The sequence below is a fragment of the Ammospiza caudacuta genome, chromosome 1 (genome assembly GCF_027887145.1).
Source record: "Ammospiza caudacuta isolate bAmmCau1 chromosome 1, bAmmCau1.pri, whole genome shotgun sequence".
Classification (NCBI taxonomy): domain Eukaryota; kingdom Metazoa; phylum Chordata; class Aves; order Passeriformes; family Passerellidae; genus Ammospiza; species Ammospiza caudacuta.
Window position 1 is genome coordinate 23,893,580 of NC_080593.1, and position 19,702 is coordinate 23,913,281.

General features: G+C 36.4%; 1 protein-coding gene across 1 annotated transcript in view; it reads left to right on the forward strand.

Annotated features, from left to right (window-relative positions):
- The window catches only part of AKAP9 (A-kinase anchoring protein 9), a 105,514-nt gene that overhangs the window by 7,693 nt on the left and 78,119 nt on the right, over nt 1–19,702 (forward strand). Inside the window, exon 2 of the mRNA XM_058808715.1 lies at nt 17,313–17,567. Within this exon, the coding sequence (XP_058664698.1) occupies nt 17,313–17,567 (255 nt within the window). The remainder of the gene's footprint in view (nt 1–17,312; nt 17,568–19,702) is intronic.

Below are 19,702 nucleotides of genomic sequence, written 5' to 3' on the forward strand. Positions count from 1 at the left end.
AGATTGAACAATTAATAAAAATGTTTCCATTTCTTAGAATTCTTAGTTTCTTGGAAGTATGGATGAGTTCTCCTGCTTCTCTCCTCTTCTAAAAAAGAGCCCCAGCAATCTTCCACATGGAACAAATTCAACAGTTGTCAGCTGGGCAAAGGAATGTGAGACTCTAGATACCAAACATTATGTTGAGGGTAGTGAGGGAGTGATCAAATCCCAGTTGTAACAACACTGAATTGTAACATCATGGCAAAATGAAGAAGAGGTGGTCTATTGGACTATGCTTCTAAATCTCAAAACATGAAGAAATTTTAAAATTCTTGACAATGTGACATAATGATGGTAAAGAGAATATACACCATTTTTGTGATATTTTTAGAGGAAAGCCTAGATTTGATGAAAACTGTTCTGCCACGGCAAAATTACAGGATATCTCTAAAACTACAATAGCAAGCAAGACCCAAGAAGATTGGTGGAGTTAAAGAGATGGAGTTGATGGGATTGTTCTGGCACTGAACATGTTTCTGTGCAAATATTGATAAAACAGGTGTTCCAGAGAATAAGCAGCGTAAGTTACATAACATTTTATTAAAATCTGAGTTCAGTGGTAGGCTGTGATTTGGTAGAAGAGGTTATCCCTTAATCCTGGCTTTGTTTGCTGACCTTTTTACTTGTCATTAAACTCTTCTCTGTGAAGAAACCTCCGGTATCCAACCACAAAACAAGAGGAAAATATTTAAGTATTTCTAAATCCATTTAGATTCTCTAAGAGAGGTAACGAGTTTAACATAAAACCTGTATATTTGCATTGAGAATGTTTATTTTCAATTGAAAGGTATATAGGTTAAATGTCTTACTATAACAGGTAATGCTCAATAACAATGATAAGAAAACCCTCTCTGGGTCTGTTCAGTTGTATGCTGTGTTAGCTAGCCTAATTTGCTGTGTTAAAAGAAATAAAGGATGTCTGATACATCAAAGACTCCTTGAAGATGGATGTGTGTTAGATTTTCTTCACTGTTTGGAATATATTCTAGGAATTCAATTTAGCTTTCTTAAAAACAAAAAACAACAAAAAACAAAAACAAGACTCCACAGGCAAGTGCAGTTTTGTGAGCAATATCAATGTCTTTGTGAGCTTGCTTTTCTCATAATTCAGCAGCGTGTAAAAAGTGATAAAAGCCTGTCAAAATAGTACAAGCCTGTCAAGCCTTGCACACTGAGCATGAAATTCATGCAGTTGGTTCTTCCCTTATGTCTGCCCAGCTCCTTGCAGAGCTGTCTCTCTCTCACAAGCTGCAGTTTGTGGGCTTTATTCTCACTCTGTCCATTCAGTGCCAGACATGCCAAATGGTGGGAGTTAATGTAAAAGTGATATAAACTAGGTGGGAAAAAAGTGAAGCACAGCTGAGTTTGACTTGTTCTAAAATATTTGCAATTTACTAAAAAAATAAAAGAATATACACCATAAACATTTCTTAAAATGAAAATTTAGGTTTTGTTTGGTTTCTGCACAGAGTTGAAGCATAGAGGTGGCCAAAAATGCATATGAATAATCACTTAAAAATGTATTGGAATTCTCCAGAATTTTTGCTTTTGACAACTGAACACAATGTTCCTGAAAAGATTGCACTGACAACTGGATGGAAGTCATCACATCACTTGTTTTTATTAACAAGGAATGGCTATCAGTTCCTGCTTAGCATGAACTGAATTTAAACAATTGATCTGTATCTGAAAAGCTGATTGTCTTGTTGACAGAAGATGTAACCTCTCAGATTCTGTGCCAGTTGGCGCTTGTCAAGTTGAAAAAATTATAGTCTTGTGTTGGTTATTAATAAAGCCTTATCTAGACCTAGTCTGTTCATTCTAAAGGTGCCTCTTTCTTTCAGACATCTTGGCTAATGAGAAATTAGATGCAAACACAACTCTTGAGATCTTGCTGTGCATTTACATGTTTTCTCTACCTGTTGGGTTTTATTTCTCTCAGTTCTTGATCTTTAAACATCTCTGTCACAGCTACATTTTTACAAAAGAGGACACTGTGGAAGGGAAAAATGTAGATTTATTCTACATAAATGCAACTAAATTGTTTCCTCTTAGGATGAAAAAGTTAAATTTACATGAATCAGAATAATGTAAACAGTGCATAAAGTCTTAAAGTAGATCAATAGTTTATGCTTTTTCTGACATCCAAAAATGCTTTAGTCGGCCCTTCTCAGCCAATATCTAATAAACTCTGCTTCCTCATTTAGTATAATGACTAAATGTTACCATGCAGGAGTAAGGAAAAATGTGCATTGTTGGGCAGTTCAGGACTTCTGCTGATCAGAAAAAACATGCAGTGGGCTGCCGCCCCTTTCTTGAAGCATCAGCACTAATGACAAATGCTTTTGTCATTCAAGTTTTCTTGCATTAGCTACTTAGAGAAGTCTGGGCAAAGCCTCTTCAGATACAGATTCTCTCCATGTAAAGAACTGTCTTTACATGTTGCAGTATTGTTGCATATTTAAAGCCCTGTGCTCTAGAAACGGTAGTTATTTAAAGTTAACTGATTAGAAGTTGCAGTTGGATAATTGCAGTGTGTTGTGGAAGGAGGAACTATGGGAGCTGGAATGGAGTATTGATTAGTATCCCACAGGATGTAGTAGTTGCCTGACTACAATTTTCTGTAGATGCGTCAGGATTTTCATTGTGGGATTCTAACCAGTATTCACGATTTTTGAGAAGCAGTTGATTATCCCCAGCCTTGGCCCCCTGGAAGCCACATTGATGCTTGATAATACACTGTAACCACAGCTGCAGTTATCCTGCAGTTATCAGTAAGACTCTATATACTCATTAGGGAGTCTCAAAAGATTGGCAGAGACTGTTCTTTAAATGAAACAGACTTCTCTGAATGAATTGTCAACATTCAGGTCCTTGGGGATCTGCACAACTGTTAACAGGAGACCCCTTTTAGGTAACTAGGGCTGATCTGACAGAACTTGCTGAAAGTGTTAAAGATTTTTGACACTGTGTGACATCATCTTATAAGCAAACTAAAGACTTGGTTAAGGTACAATCATCGTTTTATGTTACAAATGAAAAGAAAATTTGACTTAGCGTTATTTGTTTTAATGGCTTATTCTCTAAGTAGGTGGTCATTCAGTCTTCCACAGAGCCTGTGTCACTCAGTGTTTACATTATTAGCTGTGGAAAGAATGTATGTTTGTATGTACACAGTACTAAACTGAAGTGGGTGGCAAACGTGGTGAAGAGGCTTAGACTTCAAAATAATCTGGTGCAAAAGGATGTGGAAGCAACACTTTAGGCTTTTTTTGCTTCTTTGTGGTAAGGACTGTCCTTGGGCTTTCCAGGTCCCTGAGTTTAATGGCAGAATTGGAAGGCTGATGTATTATCCTCTGTACAAACTGGGGACCACTTAAGCAATTTTGATGTAAAAACATTTATGGGATTGAGTACAGTGTGTCCCAGCATCCTGCATAAGCTGGGTGCTATTGTTACAAGGCTTTTCTTTGCTCACCTTTGAAAGGTCATTGCCTTCAGAGATTTCAAATTAAGCAGGAGGAAAAAAGCAAACATCAGCTCCATATTTGAGGAAGGTGAGAAGGAGTATCAGGATCTGTAGGCAGGTCAGCCTGGCTTTGGTGTCTGGAAGATGATGGAGCAGATCTTCCTGGAAGCCGTGTTCAGGCACAGAAAGGCCAAGAGCATGATTGGAATTTATCAAGGGCAAGTTAATTGTCCTCTGTAATAAACTGAATGTCTCAATAGATGGGAAGAGAATGGTGGGTGTTGCTTACCTTGACTTTAGGAAGGCATTTAATGTGATCTCTTAGAGGCTGTTTGTACAAATTGGAGATAGATGGCTAGGATTCATGGTGTGCAAGCTGGGCAGAAAATGAGCTGGTCTGCTGTGCTCAGATTGCTGAAGCGAAGTCCAGCTGGTGGTACGTAGTGTTCTTCAGGTGTAAAGTTGGATATTTTGTAAATGACCTGCACTGGAGGGAGTGTGCCTGTTGTGTGCTCATGGATGATACTGCCTTAGGGAGAGGTTAATGAATTGAGGTACAGAGCTTCTTATCAGAGACACTTTGGCAGTCTGAAAGAACAGGCTGGCAGAAAGGTCATGAAGTCTTAACAGCATGAAAGATGGCAGAAGAAAGTTCACACCCTTTCCCATTGGCAGAAAGGAGGAATTTTTGATTCCATTTCATTACAGGGCTGTAAAAGTAGCCTACAGAATGTTCCAGTGACTAAGAGAGAGAGGTGATACAAGTGTGATCCACTTTGAAGTCAGGAAGGGATCCTGCATTTCTCAATAGTGGTCAGCAATATTGTTTTCATATCCTGAAACAGGAGGAGGACCCCCAAAATTGATTTCTGCCTACAATCCAAATTTTGGAATATTTTTTGTCACAACTTCTTTAAGCCAAGTTGAGCTTTTCTAATGTGGTCAACTTGGGTAGGTAATACTCTTGGGTTTTACCTGAAACAAGGTAAGAATAACTTGAGGAACAGAATTATGTTATTTAATTGCATCTTAGCTGTTATCTGGATGATAATGGGCTGATGTGATCTCAATCTCTGATTGAGAAGTTAAGGAGTACTGTTTTACCTCTCTCCTGCTCCTCCCGATGTAATTATTTCATGGCAGCATATATTGGGGTGGTGGAAGAATGGAGGAAATAGATGGATACAAACTTTTTCTTCCCAATCAACTGCAATAAAATAATCCTTTGTGTTGGGAAAATCACATTCAAATATTTGATTTCACAGTGCCAGATTAGACACAATATAAAGGTAATTTTAAAAAATGCAAATAAATAGGTATATACTCAGTAGTTCAGTATCCTAAGGGGATGGGTTAATCTGTGTAACAAAAGGATTATATAAAAACTGCATTTTTGTGATGTAATGTGGTAAGATGACTAGCAATTATGATAATTTATGATACTGTTTCACACTTTCCATGCTCCCTAAAATAAGTCTGTATTTTTAGGTGTTATCTTCATCAATTTAGGCTGGGGAAGAGCACCTCTTTAACTTGGACCATAATGTCCATGTAACTAGTTGTGTGAGGAAAATGGATTTCAAGTGTTTTACTAGAAACCCACTTGAAGTAGTGTACAGAATGCTATAAAACAAGTGAATTTATTCTGGGGATTTTTCTTCAGTTGAAAACATATAGATTTTGCTTATAGTTATTTCTTACATAAATGCATGTAAGCAAAAACATAAATGAGTCTGGTAATGCTCAAAATCAAATAGAGTGTAAGTAATTTGTACCAATTTAGGATAACATTATTAGAAACACGAGAATCATTACTTGTCAAAGCTTTTTATTTTCTCATTTCATAGTTTTAGTGTTAATAGTTCAATCTTTATAAAAATTAAAAATGTCAACCTTAACTTTTAAACAGGTAAGAATTGATAAGTAGAATGAAGTGTCTGTGTTACATTCAAACTTGCAGGTTGCCAGTAATTTGATTGACAAGCACTGTGTGGAGTTACTGGCAACTGATGCTTCTGCATGCTTTTGTATTTTTAGAATTGCCTTCTAACTGGCATGCACAGATGGCCATAGGTGATGATTTTTGTGTGTTTCAGAATTAAATATAACATTTATATGGTAATTTAAATTTCATTGTCTCAATATCTTGTGTTAATTACTCTGTATGGGTTTTGATATTAATTGGGAAGTTAGAGTGTGGGATTTTTAGTACTAATAAGAAGAACACTTGTTCTCATTAAGCAGTCAGTGTTGTTTTGTGGTAGCAGAAGTTGTTTAAAGTTTTCTTGAAAAAAATTACTCTGATTTGACACCTTTATCGTGCTGATAATAAAGAATGTTATGCCACAAAGTAAGTAGTTTCAGAGGTATTAAAGTCAAAAGACCATAAAGTATTTAGGACTGCTCTTACCTAGAGTTTAAAATGCTTTTAGAGAAACCCTGTGAACTCCTGTTTGAAATACCAGGCTTGTTCTGCTTGTCTATGAAGTTCAGTGTGGTACATAACTTCTTTCCCCTCTCAGATTCCTGTTAAAAATGAGGGCTAAAATCTGTGTTCTAGGATGTGATAAATGGCAGTTATGCGTGTTTAATACAAAGAAAATTATAATTGAGAAGAAAAATTAGCACATAGGAGATATGAAAATAATTTCTCTTTTACCAGAATCAGACTCGCCTCTTTCCATCCATTATTACCAAAATTTAGATTGAGATTTAGCCTTGCTTTGGGCTCAAGGAAAAGGTAGACTCACTTCTTCACTGCCTTGCAGTCTCAGGAATGTTTTCCTAAGGTTATTTTCTGGGGAAGAAGAGCAGCATAGGAAAAAAGTTACATACAGAGCAAGGCAGAAATTTGCTGGCTGCTTCTAGTATTTAATTACATAGTTTCTTTGCTTTTTATGCTGTACCTATTCTGTAAGGCATTTCTTCTGAACTGAATATTTTTTAAGACCTAAATATAATGGAATTAATATGCTTATATGCTTAGCCATGTTACTGTATTGTAGTTGTTTTCTTAAAATAGTTACCCTGTAAGAACTCCAAGGGATTAATTAAAGGCGTCTCCAGCTGTTGATTTAACTATATTTAGTCACACAGCTGATACAACTATAGACTTTGTAAAGAACAGGTGTTAAACCAGTTGCTTTAAGAAGAAATAAATTGAAGCTACTACCTAGCAATGCTCAGATTGTTGATAAATTTATTTTGATGATACATACTGGTATATGTCTGATGACTCTGCTGCTTTCCAGAAATTGAAATTCTGAATAGATTAATGTTTTAATGCTTATATTTAGCCTCTAAGTTGCTACTATGCTTTAAAATATATATTTGGGGTTTATTTTTTCATAAGCCTGACTGAAGCTCACTATCAGTGCAAATCCATTACTTCTTTTTGAATTTCTTGTGGTCTGTGGCATATTCATCTCTATGGTTCATTTAAATATTCAGTTGTGAACAGTTCATGAGGTATGATTCTGCAGGTAAGAATGAGAGAAGTTGATCCTATTTGTAACTCACTGGACTTCTCTGGGTCTGTAGGAATCAACTGCTGTAAATGTAAGGCCTAACCCTACAATTTTGTTGAATCAAACACAATATTGAAAGAAATAGCAGATATAAAATTGCAACCTAGTACATAGTCTTAATGCTTAAGTGCTTTTTGCCTTCTGCTCAGGAGGGCAGTATCTGCCTTTTAATTTCAGAAGATAACTTGTTTCACAAGGCTGAATTCATCAAGAGTGGAGTGGGAGAAAAGTAAAATCTTAAACATATTTATAATTGTACAGCCTTACAAAAAATATCAATGCAGAAACTTGCTAAGGAGTTCACCTTTATGAAGTATTGTACTAATTATGGCCTCTGTCTAATGATTTTTCTATCAAGTGTGTTTTGTAGGCAATTAATCTGTTCCAAAGACTTTAAGATGTGATGCCTTTTGCAAGTTCCAGGCATTTTTGATTGTTTTTAGTTGTTTGCTTTTGTTTTATCTGTGTCTTCTTCTGATCAGATTTATTGAGCACAAGCTTTGTCTTGATTGCTGTGTATGCCTTAAGGCAGTAGAAACACACAGCAATCTAACTTCCATTTGGTTGGTGTCATGTATCATGTGTGCCCTACCTAATTTAGTCTAATACATCCAACCAGTGGCTTAGTTTTATTAGTTGTTCTTATGTTTTAACACAATATCTGACAACTTTGAATTTTGACAACTTTTCATTAAGATGAAGGGGTAACAAGTTGTTACACATCAAGAACATAAATGAGTAGGGTTGTGGCTCCTTTTGGAGCTCAAAAATTTTATGTATTATTTTGCCTGTCACAGCCTCTCCCACTTATTGTTCAGCTGTTAAGTGTTACTAAGATATGATCATTTGATAGCTTGACTTAAAACACCAGAGATCAAATTTTCTGTGCACTTCCTAAAGTCTGTATTTTGTTTGTCAGCAAAACGTATTGCATCCTGTGCTTTCATTCATGGGAAACTGATACTAAAATCATAGTGTAGACTTACACCTTTAAAACAGCAGCTGTTTCAGTTAATAGAATCTCATCTACATTTACATCTTGTTTAGGGTCCTGCACTCCTTGAGATTACTGTTCTTGAATGGATGCCACAGCTGAAGTTACCCATAGCCTTAGGTGGATACCAAAACACCCCAGAAAAGTGCCTGAAGATAAATATTGATACTTTTTTTTCTAAAGGATAACGTGTTCATACAGTCCAATGAACTGTACTGTAACTGTATGGAAAACAACTAATGCTTTCAGAGTATCTAAATCTCATATTAGAATGAGTTTTTAAAAATGAATTAACATATAAGGGCATCTTCTGGATGTAAATTTTCAAAAGACTCTTGTGAGATGTGAAGGACAACATGGCAAAGCAGTGAAGTTTTCTAGTTCAAAAATTAGTGGAAAACATAAGTTATTAAAAACTTGCAATTTAGCAAAGTAGTAAAACCTTTCTTCCCTCATTCTTTTATAAAAGTTAAAATTAATTGTAACATATTTTTTACCATTATTAAAATTTATTCAGCAAAACTTTTGCTCTGGCCAGGAATTTACTTACTATGGCAAGTTGGATTATTTTAGAAGAGCTTAGGGAGTAGAGGAAGAAACATTTTTCTTTAACTTGTTTGTGAATCCATTTGATACATTGTGATAAGTCCTCCTACTTCCCCACCTCCCCTTCAAAAGTTGTTTCAAAAGTTTTTAGGACATTGAAGAATTGACTTTGTGCCATTTGGGGTTTTTTCAGCCTAGCTGAAGATAATTTCAGGATCCAGTTTTTAATTAAAAGCTGGTGTTAAACAGAAACCTGGTGGAGCAAGAGTGCGTTTCTGTTGGTGCAAAACTCTTTTGCCTTGCTATTGTTACTGAGCCTCTGTAACCTGGCAAAAGTGTCTGATAGACAATGCCTTTGGAGACAGCACCCAACCGGTGACTCTCATCACTTAATGCAGGGAAAATGAGGGTCGCTTTTATGTCAGCACCTTGAGCCTGGTTGGCCAAAGATCCTAATGTTTCAGGCTTCAAGTATGGATGACCTGTGGTTTTTCTAGAAAGCAGCACGAAACAACCTTCCGTTGGCCTCTCATTTTTGTCACTAACAGCTTGTCCCAATCCAGTTATTTCCTCTTGGCTTTGGGGGCATTTGGTACCAATGTGGGTCAGATGATTTTTTGACCCTCATTATCACCAGAGGGAGGCAGCATATAATATGAGAAGAGTAAAATGACAAAGTAGTTCGGATCAGTATATAAATCATTTAAGTAGAAGCAGTTTAGTTAAAGACCAGTTGAGCAACTTTTTTTAGAAGTTAAGGCATTGCTTTTGTTGAAGCAGTCCAGCATTGAAATTTGCTTGGTATACTTGTGTCAGTCATTGTAGCCTCACTTAGAGTGAATTTTCATACACTTAACTTCCATTCTGTGTCCAGAAAATAACCCAGCTGTAATGAACTTAGCTGGTCCTAGATCTGTTCCTATTTAAACTCTTGGGACAGGGAAGAGCAGACCAGATCAGAACCGCACTAATTCTGAGGCTTTCCAGCTCACAGTGCCATCTGGCGGGGTTCATTCCAGTTCAGCGCCCTTGGTAATTAGCACTGCCAGCAGTACTCTTAACTTGATAAAGACTGGCTAAAAAGAATTGCCCGAGGTGCTGTTCCTCTCATTACCCTGTGCTGTCCCTCAAGATACCATAGCTATCTATAATTGTAAACTGATAATCCCATTGGCTTTCTTCAGAGAACTCCAAAGGAATGGCTGTCTCTGAAGCTGAAAGACTCTCAGCCTTTTATTTAGGAAGACACTAGGATTTCTTCTTTGGAAATTTTCTTATTCTTATTGTCATCAACTAGTACTCATGAGCCACTTAAGTTTCCATAAGGGGAGACATTCTGAGGTCTTGTTCAAGCTATTTGGGAAATCCTGGCTGTGAGTGCAACACAAAAATCAGTAGATTGAAAATTCTTCATTTCTGGGTGATTATTTCTTGTTCATTCAGCCTAATGTTACCCGTTTTGTAAACTCAGCATCTGTTGAATAGAACAAATAACCTAAAGCTCTGTTTGGCTCAACAGATAAGCAGATTGAAACTTGCAAAGAACATTAATTCTTTACTTACAGGTTGGCTTTTCAGCTATGTGACATAATATGTTTAAAGTATTTGCAGGTTGCTTGCTCATTTATCTTCTTTTAGTGGGTTTTTATCTCAGGATTTAAAAAGAGTTGTGATAGTCTCTTATTTGTTGATTAGCAGAATACAATCAGTAGACTTCACTAGAAAGACATCTGTTTATTCTCTGTGTTGGCAATTTTTCATTCATCTTACTTTCAGTATCCTTTGCTTAGTATAGATATCAGGAACCCAGAAGAAGCAGGCACTATAAACTTGCCTATACTTGAGGAGTCAGTGCTTTGCCAAGACAACCCTTAGTGCTTAGATCTTCTGAGAATATGACAAAAGTGACAAAGTGACACTTTCTTCTCTAATGCCAGTTAACTGTTCAGCATCTTTTCAGGGGACAGACTAGCTTTTACAAAACTTGATAGCCTAACAGCAGATGAGTTTTAAACAGCTCAAGTGAGATTTACTGCCTAAATCTCAGTGTTGCTGTCTCCATGACTCTCTCATGGGTGAAAGAGAGATTATGGCAGATATTTTTTCAGTTGTCCAGGGTAAGGTGGGATGGATAAGCTTAAACCACAGCAAATGTCCAACTTTTAAACGATGCCAAAATTTCAAATTCAGGTTGGCTTTTTTAGTTGGTCACTACTGATTTGCAGGACACCCCAGTCAAGGATTCTTAGGACGTATATGTGCTTAATAAATGATCAAAACAAATCCTACCAATGGGCTCTGCTTTTTGTTCTTTTTGTGTTACTGAAATCTTCTGTAGGAATAATTACTTACCCGTGGTCAAAGGGAGTAGGCACTTGCTGTATCATTACTAGGGCAGGTGATTCTAAAATTAGTCCTTCACCTTTTAAGACAGGTGGCTGTCTGTCTCAGTCTACATATTTTGGTTTCACTTTCACTCTCAGTAATCTTTCAGAGTTTATGTGTTACTATCATTCAGTGATGGGGGATTAGGAGCAATATCATTAGGAAAGCCTGAGCCTTTCTATTACAGGACTGGTTATGATCTCTCATGATGAGTTTCATGATATATCCAAGTGTTACTGTGTACTTGCAGCCACAGTCTGTCTGGGTCTGGGATATATCATAGTTACCACTTACACAGTACAGTTTGCCACAATGCATGCTATACATTCAGGTGCAGCTTAAAGTGGATTTTGTAGCATTTGCTCTATATGAAGAATAACTATACCTTTCTGAGGCAAATTTGTGGCTTTTATGTTGGTGGAAAGTTTCAAGCAACACCTGACAAAGGATTCTATTTCACTTTTTCTTACCCTCATTATGCTCAGTTGCAGATACTGTTCCTGTAGAGACTTTCAGTCTGCTAAATAGAGAATTTAAAGTATGCTTTCTACACTTAAATAAAGTGTTTGCATTGAAGCACTGAAGCCAGGATTTGTTTGTTAGGCTTACTGGGCTTTTTCTGCTGTATTGTGAGGCAGTCATAACAAATGGTATTATGGTTATCAAATTCTGTTCTACGAAATGGGATTGCCTGGGGGGTTTTCAGCCATACCGTAAGTATTTAATCACCAAACTGATGTTTTAGTCATTTACTGTGGTAGGCATTGAGAGCCATTTCAAAGTTTAATGGTTTGTTTCTCTTCATTGCTGCCAGGGCATGCTGCTTGCTCTGGGGTAGCGTGCTAGGTTAGCTCTTCAACAGAGCTACACACCACGCCTGTCAGTCCCCAGCTGCTCTGTGATGTGGGATAATTCCATCCTGGGTGCAGGACGTGAGGTTTATTTTTATTAACTCACACGCAGTTCTTGTTGGCTTCAGCTTCCAGCACGTTGAGGTCTCACTGTATGGCGGTTCTTCCTTCTGCTGTATCTGGCTTTCCACCATGTTGTGATCCATGAACTTGCTTAAGATGTATTCAGTTTTATCATCCAAATTATCTATAAAGAATATTACAAGGCTATCAGTTTGCCTTTCAGGCATTAACTACTGTTTTTAGCTAGAGACCAGAAGGTTCAGAGATCCTTGTCTTCTTACATTGGATGAGTGATTTAAATATGACCTGGGCCAGCACAGAACGTTTCTCATTGGACACCAGACTGTTTGAGAACTTCTGACAAAGGATAAGTCCCTGTCTGTGAGGACTTACTAATCTGAAGTTTAAGCAGTGTCTGAAACATCTTTTGAAGTTATAGTAGTTGAGAAATGCAAAATCATGATGTGAATCTCCATTCATGCTCTTTTTGTACTGTGTAAAAATAAAAAAGTGTAATTACTTGCTTGTAGCAGCTTGTCTGAGGTTCTTTGTTGTCTGTAAGTTTGTGACTCATCCTTTTATACTTTTTCTTTGAATGAATATAAACAAAGAAATAGGGGTTTGTACTTGAGAAGCTGTGGGAGATGAACAGACCCTTCTCTTTCTGTAGCTATGAAATGGAAATGAGTTTGATTTTGGAAAGTTGAAGTTTGAATCTAATAATGTTTGTTTACAGGTACATGAAGTGTGACTGTACAGCTATACTTGTACAGGATGTGCTATGAATTTCTTCACAATTAGAAGGCATTTTTTTTTTCAGTAACTGCAGCAAATATGTTTTATAGTATTTCCTAACATTCTTCCTTGGAAGCACTGAGCACTTTCAATTTCTGTTGACTGTAATATCTCTGAAAATGAGGCTGTCCAGATCTCTTACCTTATCTGAGAATGTTAAGGAATAACAAGGATTCATAAAGCAACATCCAGTTTTAAATGATGCAGAATGTGTTTCTGTTCTAAAAAGTATTTTATGCATGTGAACTAAAAATATAGCTTTTGATGCTTTACAAATATAGCTTCATTGCTTTTCAGGGATATTTTTCAGTATTGTCTTCTACTGGTGTATAGGCAGTGATTAAATGTTGCAGCTTTTGTTCAGACTTTTTAAAAAGTGCTTAAGAGATTAAGTTTCACATTATGTTGGAGCCAAATTTTATTTTACCATGGACTTTTACTCTAGAAATAGTTCAGTCATACCATATTTGAAACTAATCAATGGACAGTGTTACCCAGCAATCCAGATTGCTGGCGCAAGTGCCTGAGGTCAGAATCTGCTGAAGGTAGCTGAATAAATAAATAATGCTGCTGTTGTAATTATAGCAGTATATTAACTGTCATAACTTACATGATTTACACAAGTAATCCCCTCCACTCTGCAAGTTAGTTCCCTTCTGTCTCAAGGGTAAGTATTTAGTTCCTAACAGCAATTGATTCTTCTCTGCATTTCTGACTTTCTGCCAGTTGGAGCATACTGGCATTTAAAAGTGAAGATAATGTTGTACCAGGGTGTTGGTAATTTTGGTGCAGTCTGTGATGTGGGAATTGGTGCTGTAGTATATTGACTTGGGATTAATTAGTAGGAAGTTATAATTAGAACTAGATAAATGCGTATATCATCTAAATACCTAAGTTCTTCTATTCAATTATTCTTTTGCTGTGGGAAATTGTTTTGAAAAGTATACCTATTGTCAGTCTGCATGCTGCTCTCTTGTGACTACCAGAGAGTGAAAAAACACTGGTGACTCTCAGTATTTTTCTGTTTATAAGAAACAACATCTTGTGACAGAATTTATTGCTAATATCCATTTTCCAAACTGATGAAAAGCTGAGTAGCTGTTGTAAATGACACTTCTGAAAATCTGGAAATTACCAAGTAATTCTTCCAGCACAATTTTATTGTCCCTTTTTATGCATTAAAAGGAAAGAAACATATTTTCAGTCTTGGTTCATTGCACGCTGGAGATTTGATAGGAATATTTCAGACAATAATTTTTTTTTTTCTAAATGCTATGAAGTGAACATGCCTGTTTCCAAGAGTATTGGGGTTTTGGGGTTTTGCCCAGAAGCAGGACTTGAAAAAACCTGTGAGCTGGGAATTGCAAGTTGTTCGTTTATTTAGTTGCAAAAGCTGAGAGTCGAGGAGCAAAATAGATTGTTCTTTACTGCTGAAAAATACAGATGAAATTTTTAACAGAATTCAGTACTGCTTGCAGGATCCAAGCAAGATCTTACCAGCATGATGGACAAGCTGGAGGCAATGTCCTGACAGATAGGTCAATAGTGTTAAAAATGCTCTGGATTGGTTTTCATATGTGCTAGAAATGTGTTAAGTGGATCATGGCTGACTGTGTTCCCGATGCTTTCCCAGGATAAGGTGCTCGTTCTCTGTTGGCTCTCAGAGGTGCATCAATGCAGAGAGTCTGTTCTAAATATCCTTCAGCTTCTGTTTCCTTGCATCCTTCCTCCTCCATGAGTACCTCCCGCGTTTGCATTCTTGGCTCTTGCTCACAAGTTTTGTAACTCAGCAGAGACTTGACATTGAATTGTTTCAAAACTGCAGATTCAGAACTGATGGAAGCAGCATTGAGTTCTCCACAGGCTTAGTTGTGGCATAATTAAGCTGGTGTGTCTGGAAGAGAGGATAAGGCACTGTATCAGAGTGTATTTGTTTCACATTTTGTTCACACCAGTAAAATCTATTTTTCTAGAAATACAAAATCTGGAAGTATTTTTAATTGAAAATTTTAATTCTAAAGAATTTGTTTTCCTTGGCTTCCATGACTGTTGTGGACTTTTCCCTGCTTGTCATTGGAACAATGATAGATTCTCGACTGTAGTTCATGAGAAGGAATTTGGTATCTGAGACTCCCTTGTTTTGATATGAGCATCACAAAATGTGTTTGGTCAGCAGTTGCTTTTTGCTGTGCTGCTTCTCTTATTAATAGCTTTTAAAATTTGATTTAAAATATGAATTTAAAGTCATATTGCATTAGTAGCTGGACAGTTCTTTGTGTACCTGAATGTGTGGGGTTAAAAGTGCTATGATTTGTTCATGCATCCGTCACTACTAGTGCAGTTATTTCCAAAGTCCTAGATCCTCAAGTGGAATTTGTCAGTTGAGAACTTGTGTAATACAAGAATGTAACATTTTCATTTTCACACATGTTTAGCTTTCATATGTGCTCATCTTCATCAGTGTTTAAACAGAAAAAAAGCAGGATCTGCTTATAACTGCCATGGTAGGTTTTAATCTGTTAATTCTGAAGAAGTGAAAGTCGACAACTTTGAAAGCAGGGAAATCTGCCATGCCCAGATGCTTCAGTTGAAATATGCAAAATACTTGAAGAGAGACAAGGAGTAATTCATTTGTCCTTGAGCTACACATCTAATTTTGTAGACAAATAAAGACTGTAAAGCTGCTTTTAAAAAGCCAACTTAACTTTCCATTACAGAAGATTTCAATCAAGTTGGGGAAGAGAGTTCTTGACCAGTGGCGCTACATGTTGTTTATTACTTAGAAATAAAACATTAAAAAAGCAAAATCTCTCTGTAGTTACACTTGAAGTCAGGTTGTTTGCTTTCTATCATTGGAACTTTTGAACAAATTCTGCTTTTCTTTTGGACAAACTGAAAGTATTTTATTGAGATAAACTTACAGTTTTAGAGGAGAATGTAGTAATATCCTAAGCGAACAACTGAAACCTTTTCCCTTCCCATTTTTGAGAAATTAAATCATTTTGAGAAACTTAATCTCTCTTTATTTGGGTTTAGGGGTGGTTGATTGGCTCTTTTGGGGGTTTTTTCCTCTTAAACTTTGAAGTAGAAGGAGACCTTTCTTGTTTAGAATTTTTGAATTTACTGGGGTTTTTTTGAAATAACAAAAGATACATATTTTAAAAATAGAAAAAAAATCACAAAGTTGAACTAATTAGAAAAGTAGTAGGGAGGAGGTAAGTATTAAGTACTTAGGTGAGCATATTTGGCTCAGCACATGTTCAGGTCCTCCTCCTCTAAACAGAGCAGGAGCCATATGCCAAGCTGTCGTCCTAAGAAAGGAGAGGAGGCTGAAGAAACCCACGAAGAAATACAAATAAAAGGACAAAAGCATAAATCAGCCACAAGTCAGAGCTGATCTCTCAGTGGTGCATTTAGACTGGGGCTTCTCAGCTCTCTTGGGGCCAGATGAGAGCTAGAAAACCCTTCAGGTGGCGTCTTCCACTGTAACCAAACAGTGACTGGGAAAGGGGATCCGTGTGTCCTGTTCACTTTGGATGTTCCTGAAGAAGTTGGATGGAAGCCTGGCTTTCTCGACTGGTGAATATCACAAACAAATGCTGTCTTTTCTATATTTGTTTTCTTACAATTGCAGCACGTTTATTAAAAAAACCATGGTATTTGAGTATTAGTTGATGTTGAAAATTTAAAGCTTTAGGGTCTTTATTTGTATGCTGGAGCTACATTTATGAAATGTATTGTAGTACATAATGTTGGATGCTTCAACTGGAAAGTAATGATTCTTGTTTTCAGATTTTATTGATAAGATCTTTTTAGTTTTGAATTTTAATTGGTAAACCCCAATGTGCTTGTTTTACTTATTTGAACAAAACTTCTGTTCTTGTTAAGAAAAAAAAAATTAAATGGATTTTCTTGTGTAAACCACTGTAAAGTGATTAAAAGTGATAAGCTCTTCAAAAGGCAGTGTCTTACTGTATTTGAATAGCTTATATACTAATTGGTTTTTAAACTGTGTGCCTGGCTCACCTGTGACTTTTTGTTCATCAGCATGTTTTGCTACAAGGTAGTGTGTCTTGTAATCTGCTCACTTTCTGGTTTTAGAGTATTCCCTTAATAAGTATTTTGCCACTTTGCTATTTCTCTGTGTTTTCAGTAACTGTGTTATAGCAAACTTTTTTAAAAGCTTCATATTATACTTGCTTGAAGAGAAGTTTGCTTTTATCTGTCTCTGAAATAAAAATTAAAAGGAATTTCTGTAAATTATTTTAAAGTTCCTATGAAATTGAAAAATGAGATCAGGTTATTTCATTGTGCTTGTCCTTTATAATGAAATTTGTACCTTTACCTTTGAATGTCTTGATTTTTAGGTATCAGTCTATGGAACAGTAACTTTTGAGTATGAAGCTGAAAAGGAATTAATTAACTGGGTGTTGGTTTACATTTAAGATTTTGTCAAAGCAAAGTATCTAAATGGAAAAATAATCTGGGTCTGTCTCACATATGCAATACTAACTTCCACCTTGTTTTCACTAGTGATTAATTGGAAGCTTTCTGTAGAATAGTGGGTAAGGCTTTGTAGAGGATGTCATTAGTAATAAAGAGGAAAACTCACCTTTAACAAGATTTTGTCTTCTCTACAGCTTGCCCAATTTAGGCAGCGGAAGGCACAAACTGATGGTCAAAATGGATCAAAGAAGCAGAAAAAGAAGAAGAAAACAGCAAACATCAAAGATGAAGAATCAATACAAGATGGGATTGAAAGTGATCGATCTCGAAGTGATGAAATATCCACATGCAGCAGTCGAAGGGGAGGAGCTGCTACTGCTGACTTTGCTATTATCAGGACTTTGCATAGTGGAGAAATTATCAAACACACCCCAGCTTACACCATTGAGGTAAGTTCGTCTCAGGCAACAATCACTTTTGGAGTGAGTGGGCATAAAATAATCCATTCATTTTGAGAGTGGAAATAAAGGAATTGGATGAGATTTTGCACACTATTTCCCTTCTTCTTCTGTCTGACTTAGTATGTCCAGAGAAGACACTTTCTACTTGTCTACTCGCGTAATTTTTTATTGTAGTCAGTTCCCTGTAGGGTATGGAAAGTGTGTTTGTATTGCTATACTCCTTAAATATGCATAAATTAATTTTGTTTTATTAGAAGTTGTGGATTGAAGTGGATATTTGGTTTCTTCACTTATGGCTACACCAAAATGTGAAACTAAACATCTTTCTTGTATTCTTGATGTAATTTGAGTCACTCTGGTTAATGAGGACAAGGAATGAATTTAGAAATCACTACTGAGACCTGAGTGGTTTAAGAGATTGGTGAACAGTTACTCTACTTTTACTACTTAATGAAATATAATTCTAATTGCCATTTGCTGAAAGTACTTTCTCTGGGAAGTTTGGAAGATGCTGTGTGACATACAGTCGCAGTCCAGTTTAGTTCTGAGTGGACAAGAATTCATGTAATGTCATTACAGATAGAAGGGACAAGAAAGGCTGATATTATTTACAAAACAACTTATTCCATTTTTGAAACCAGTGCTTCTGCAATGACATGAGTGGCATTCTGAGGAAGCATCTCAATGCAAATTCCCAGCTCTGTGCAGATGAATACAGTAATTTTTGATGTGGTACAGATGAATGCTCTGCATTTTGGCTTGCCAGTCCTGTGCTGGGATAGTCCATTTGTAACAATTTTGGCTCCATTATTGAATTTCCAGCGACTGAGGACTAACTGAGAAATTACACTTTCTGAAATGTTTTTGCATTTTTGTTAACAAAACCCCCAAACTTACCATGGTGGAGAGGCAGATGGACTAAATGATACGTGCAAATGAAAACTTGCAAAGTAATTGATCCATTTATTTTACAGTTTTAAGCCTATAATACCCTGGATTATATATATCAGTAATAGATATATCAATATATCAGTACACTAGACATTTTGAACCTTGTAGGTGTGTGCCTTTAAACTGTAGCTTTTAATTCTTAGAAAGCTCATGTTAAGACTTCAGAACTGTAGTAACTCAATAAAACTGTCTGTTCAACTCAGATTTTCTTGAAGGAAGTAAGAAATTTGATAACAAAATAACTATTTTCTTAGATCAAGATATGACTTCTTTGCCTTCTAGGAAAAGAGAAAGATGTATTTTATTGAATGAATCAGATTATCTACAGCTAAAGAGAGAGGACTGCGAGGGAAGAGAGGTGTTTAGAGAGAATCACTTAAATTGTTGTTTTAATAATGCAATAGTCTGCATAAATAGGACAACTGTATGAAGTAATTTCCTTGATCAAATATATTTTGAAGTTGCAGATGGACTCTGCTAATGTATTTCCTTTGTTAGGATAAATATCTCTAGTACAGTGGGAGAAAGAAGGTAAAGTACAGAGTCATGGAATAACTTGGGTTAAAAGGGGCCTTCGAGGTTGTCTAGTCCGATCCTGTGCTCAGAGTGGGTCTAATTAGATCAGGTTGGTCCTAGTGGCCTGTGTTGGCCTCTAAATGCATGCAGTACAAGACAGAGATTATTTTAGAGCTGGAAAAAATATCTGCATTGCAGTTGGTAAAGATTGTAGGCATAGATACATCTTAAGATGGGGTATGATTTTTCTGAGGTCTGTCTTTCTTCCAAAGCACCTTGTCTTTTGTTTAAATAAATAAATATGGAGATGCACTGGGGTTTCTGGTTTGCTGGTGGAGGTGGTTTGTTTCTTTTTTAAAATGTAGCTTTAAAAGAGTAAGCATTAGAATCATGTGAATTTGTAATTTGACTCTGTTGAGTTACTTAGTGACTTTTATACCAGTGTTCATTTCCACAAAAGAGAAAAAACGCCCTGCTCCCAATTGGGAGAGCATTTTTCTTTGTTAAATGTGGTCTGTAGCTTCCTTACTCATATTACTTAAATAAATAATTGGTATTATGTAGTTGGAAGATGATGGCTAAAGTCTTTGCAATATTAATAAAAGGGGAAAAACTCGGAAAGTGTTTCAGTGAATCTCATATTTTACTGGTTTTAG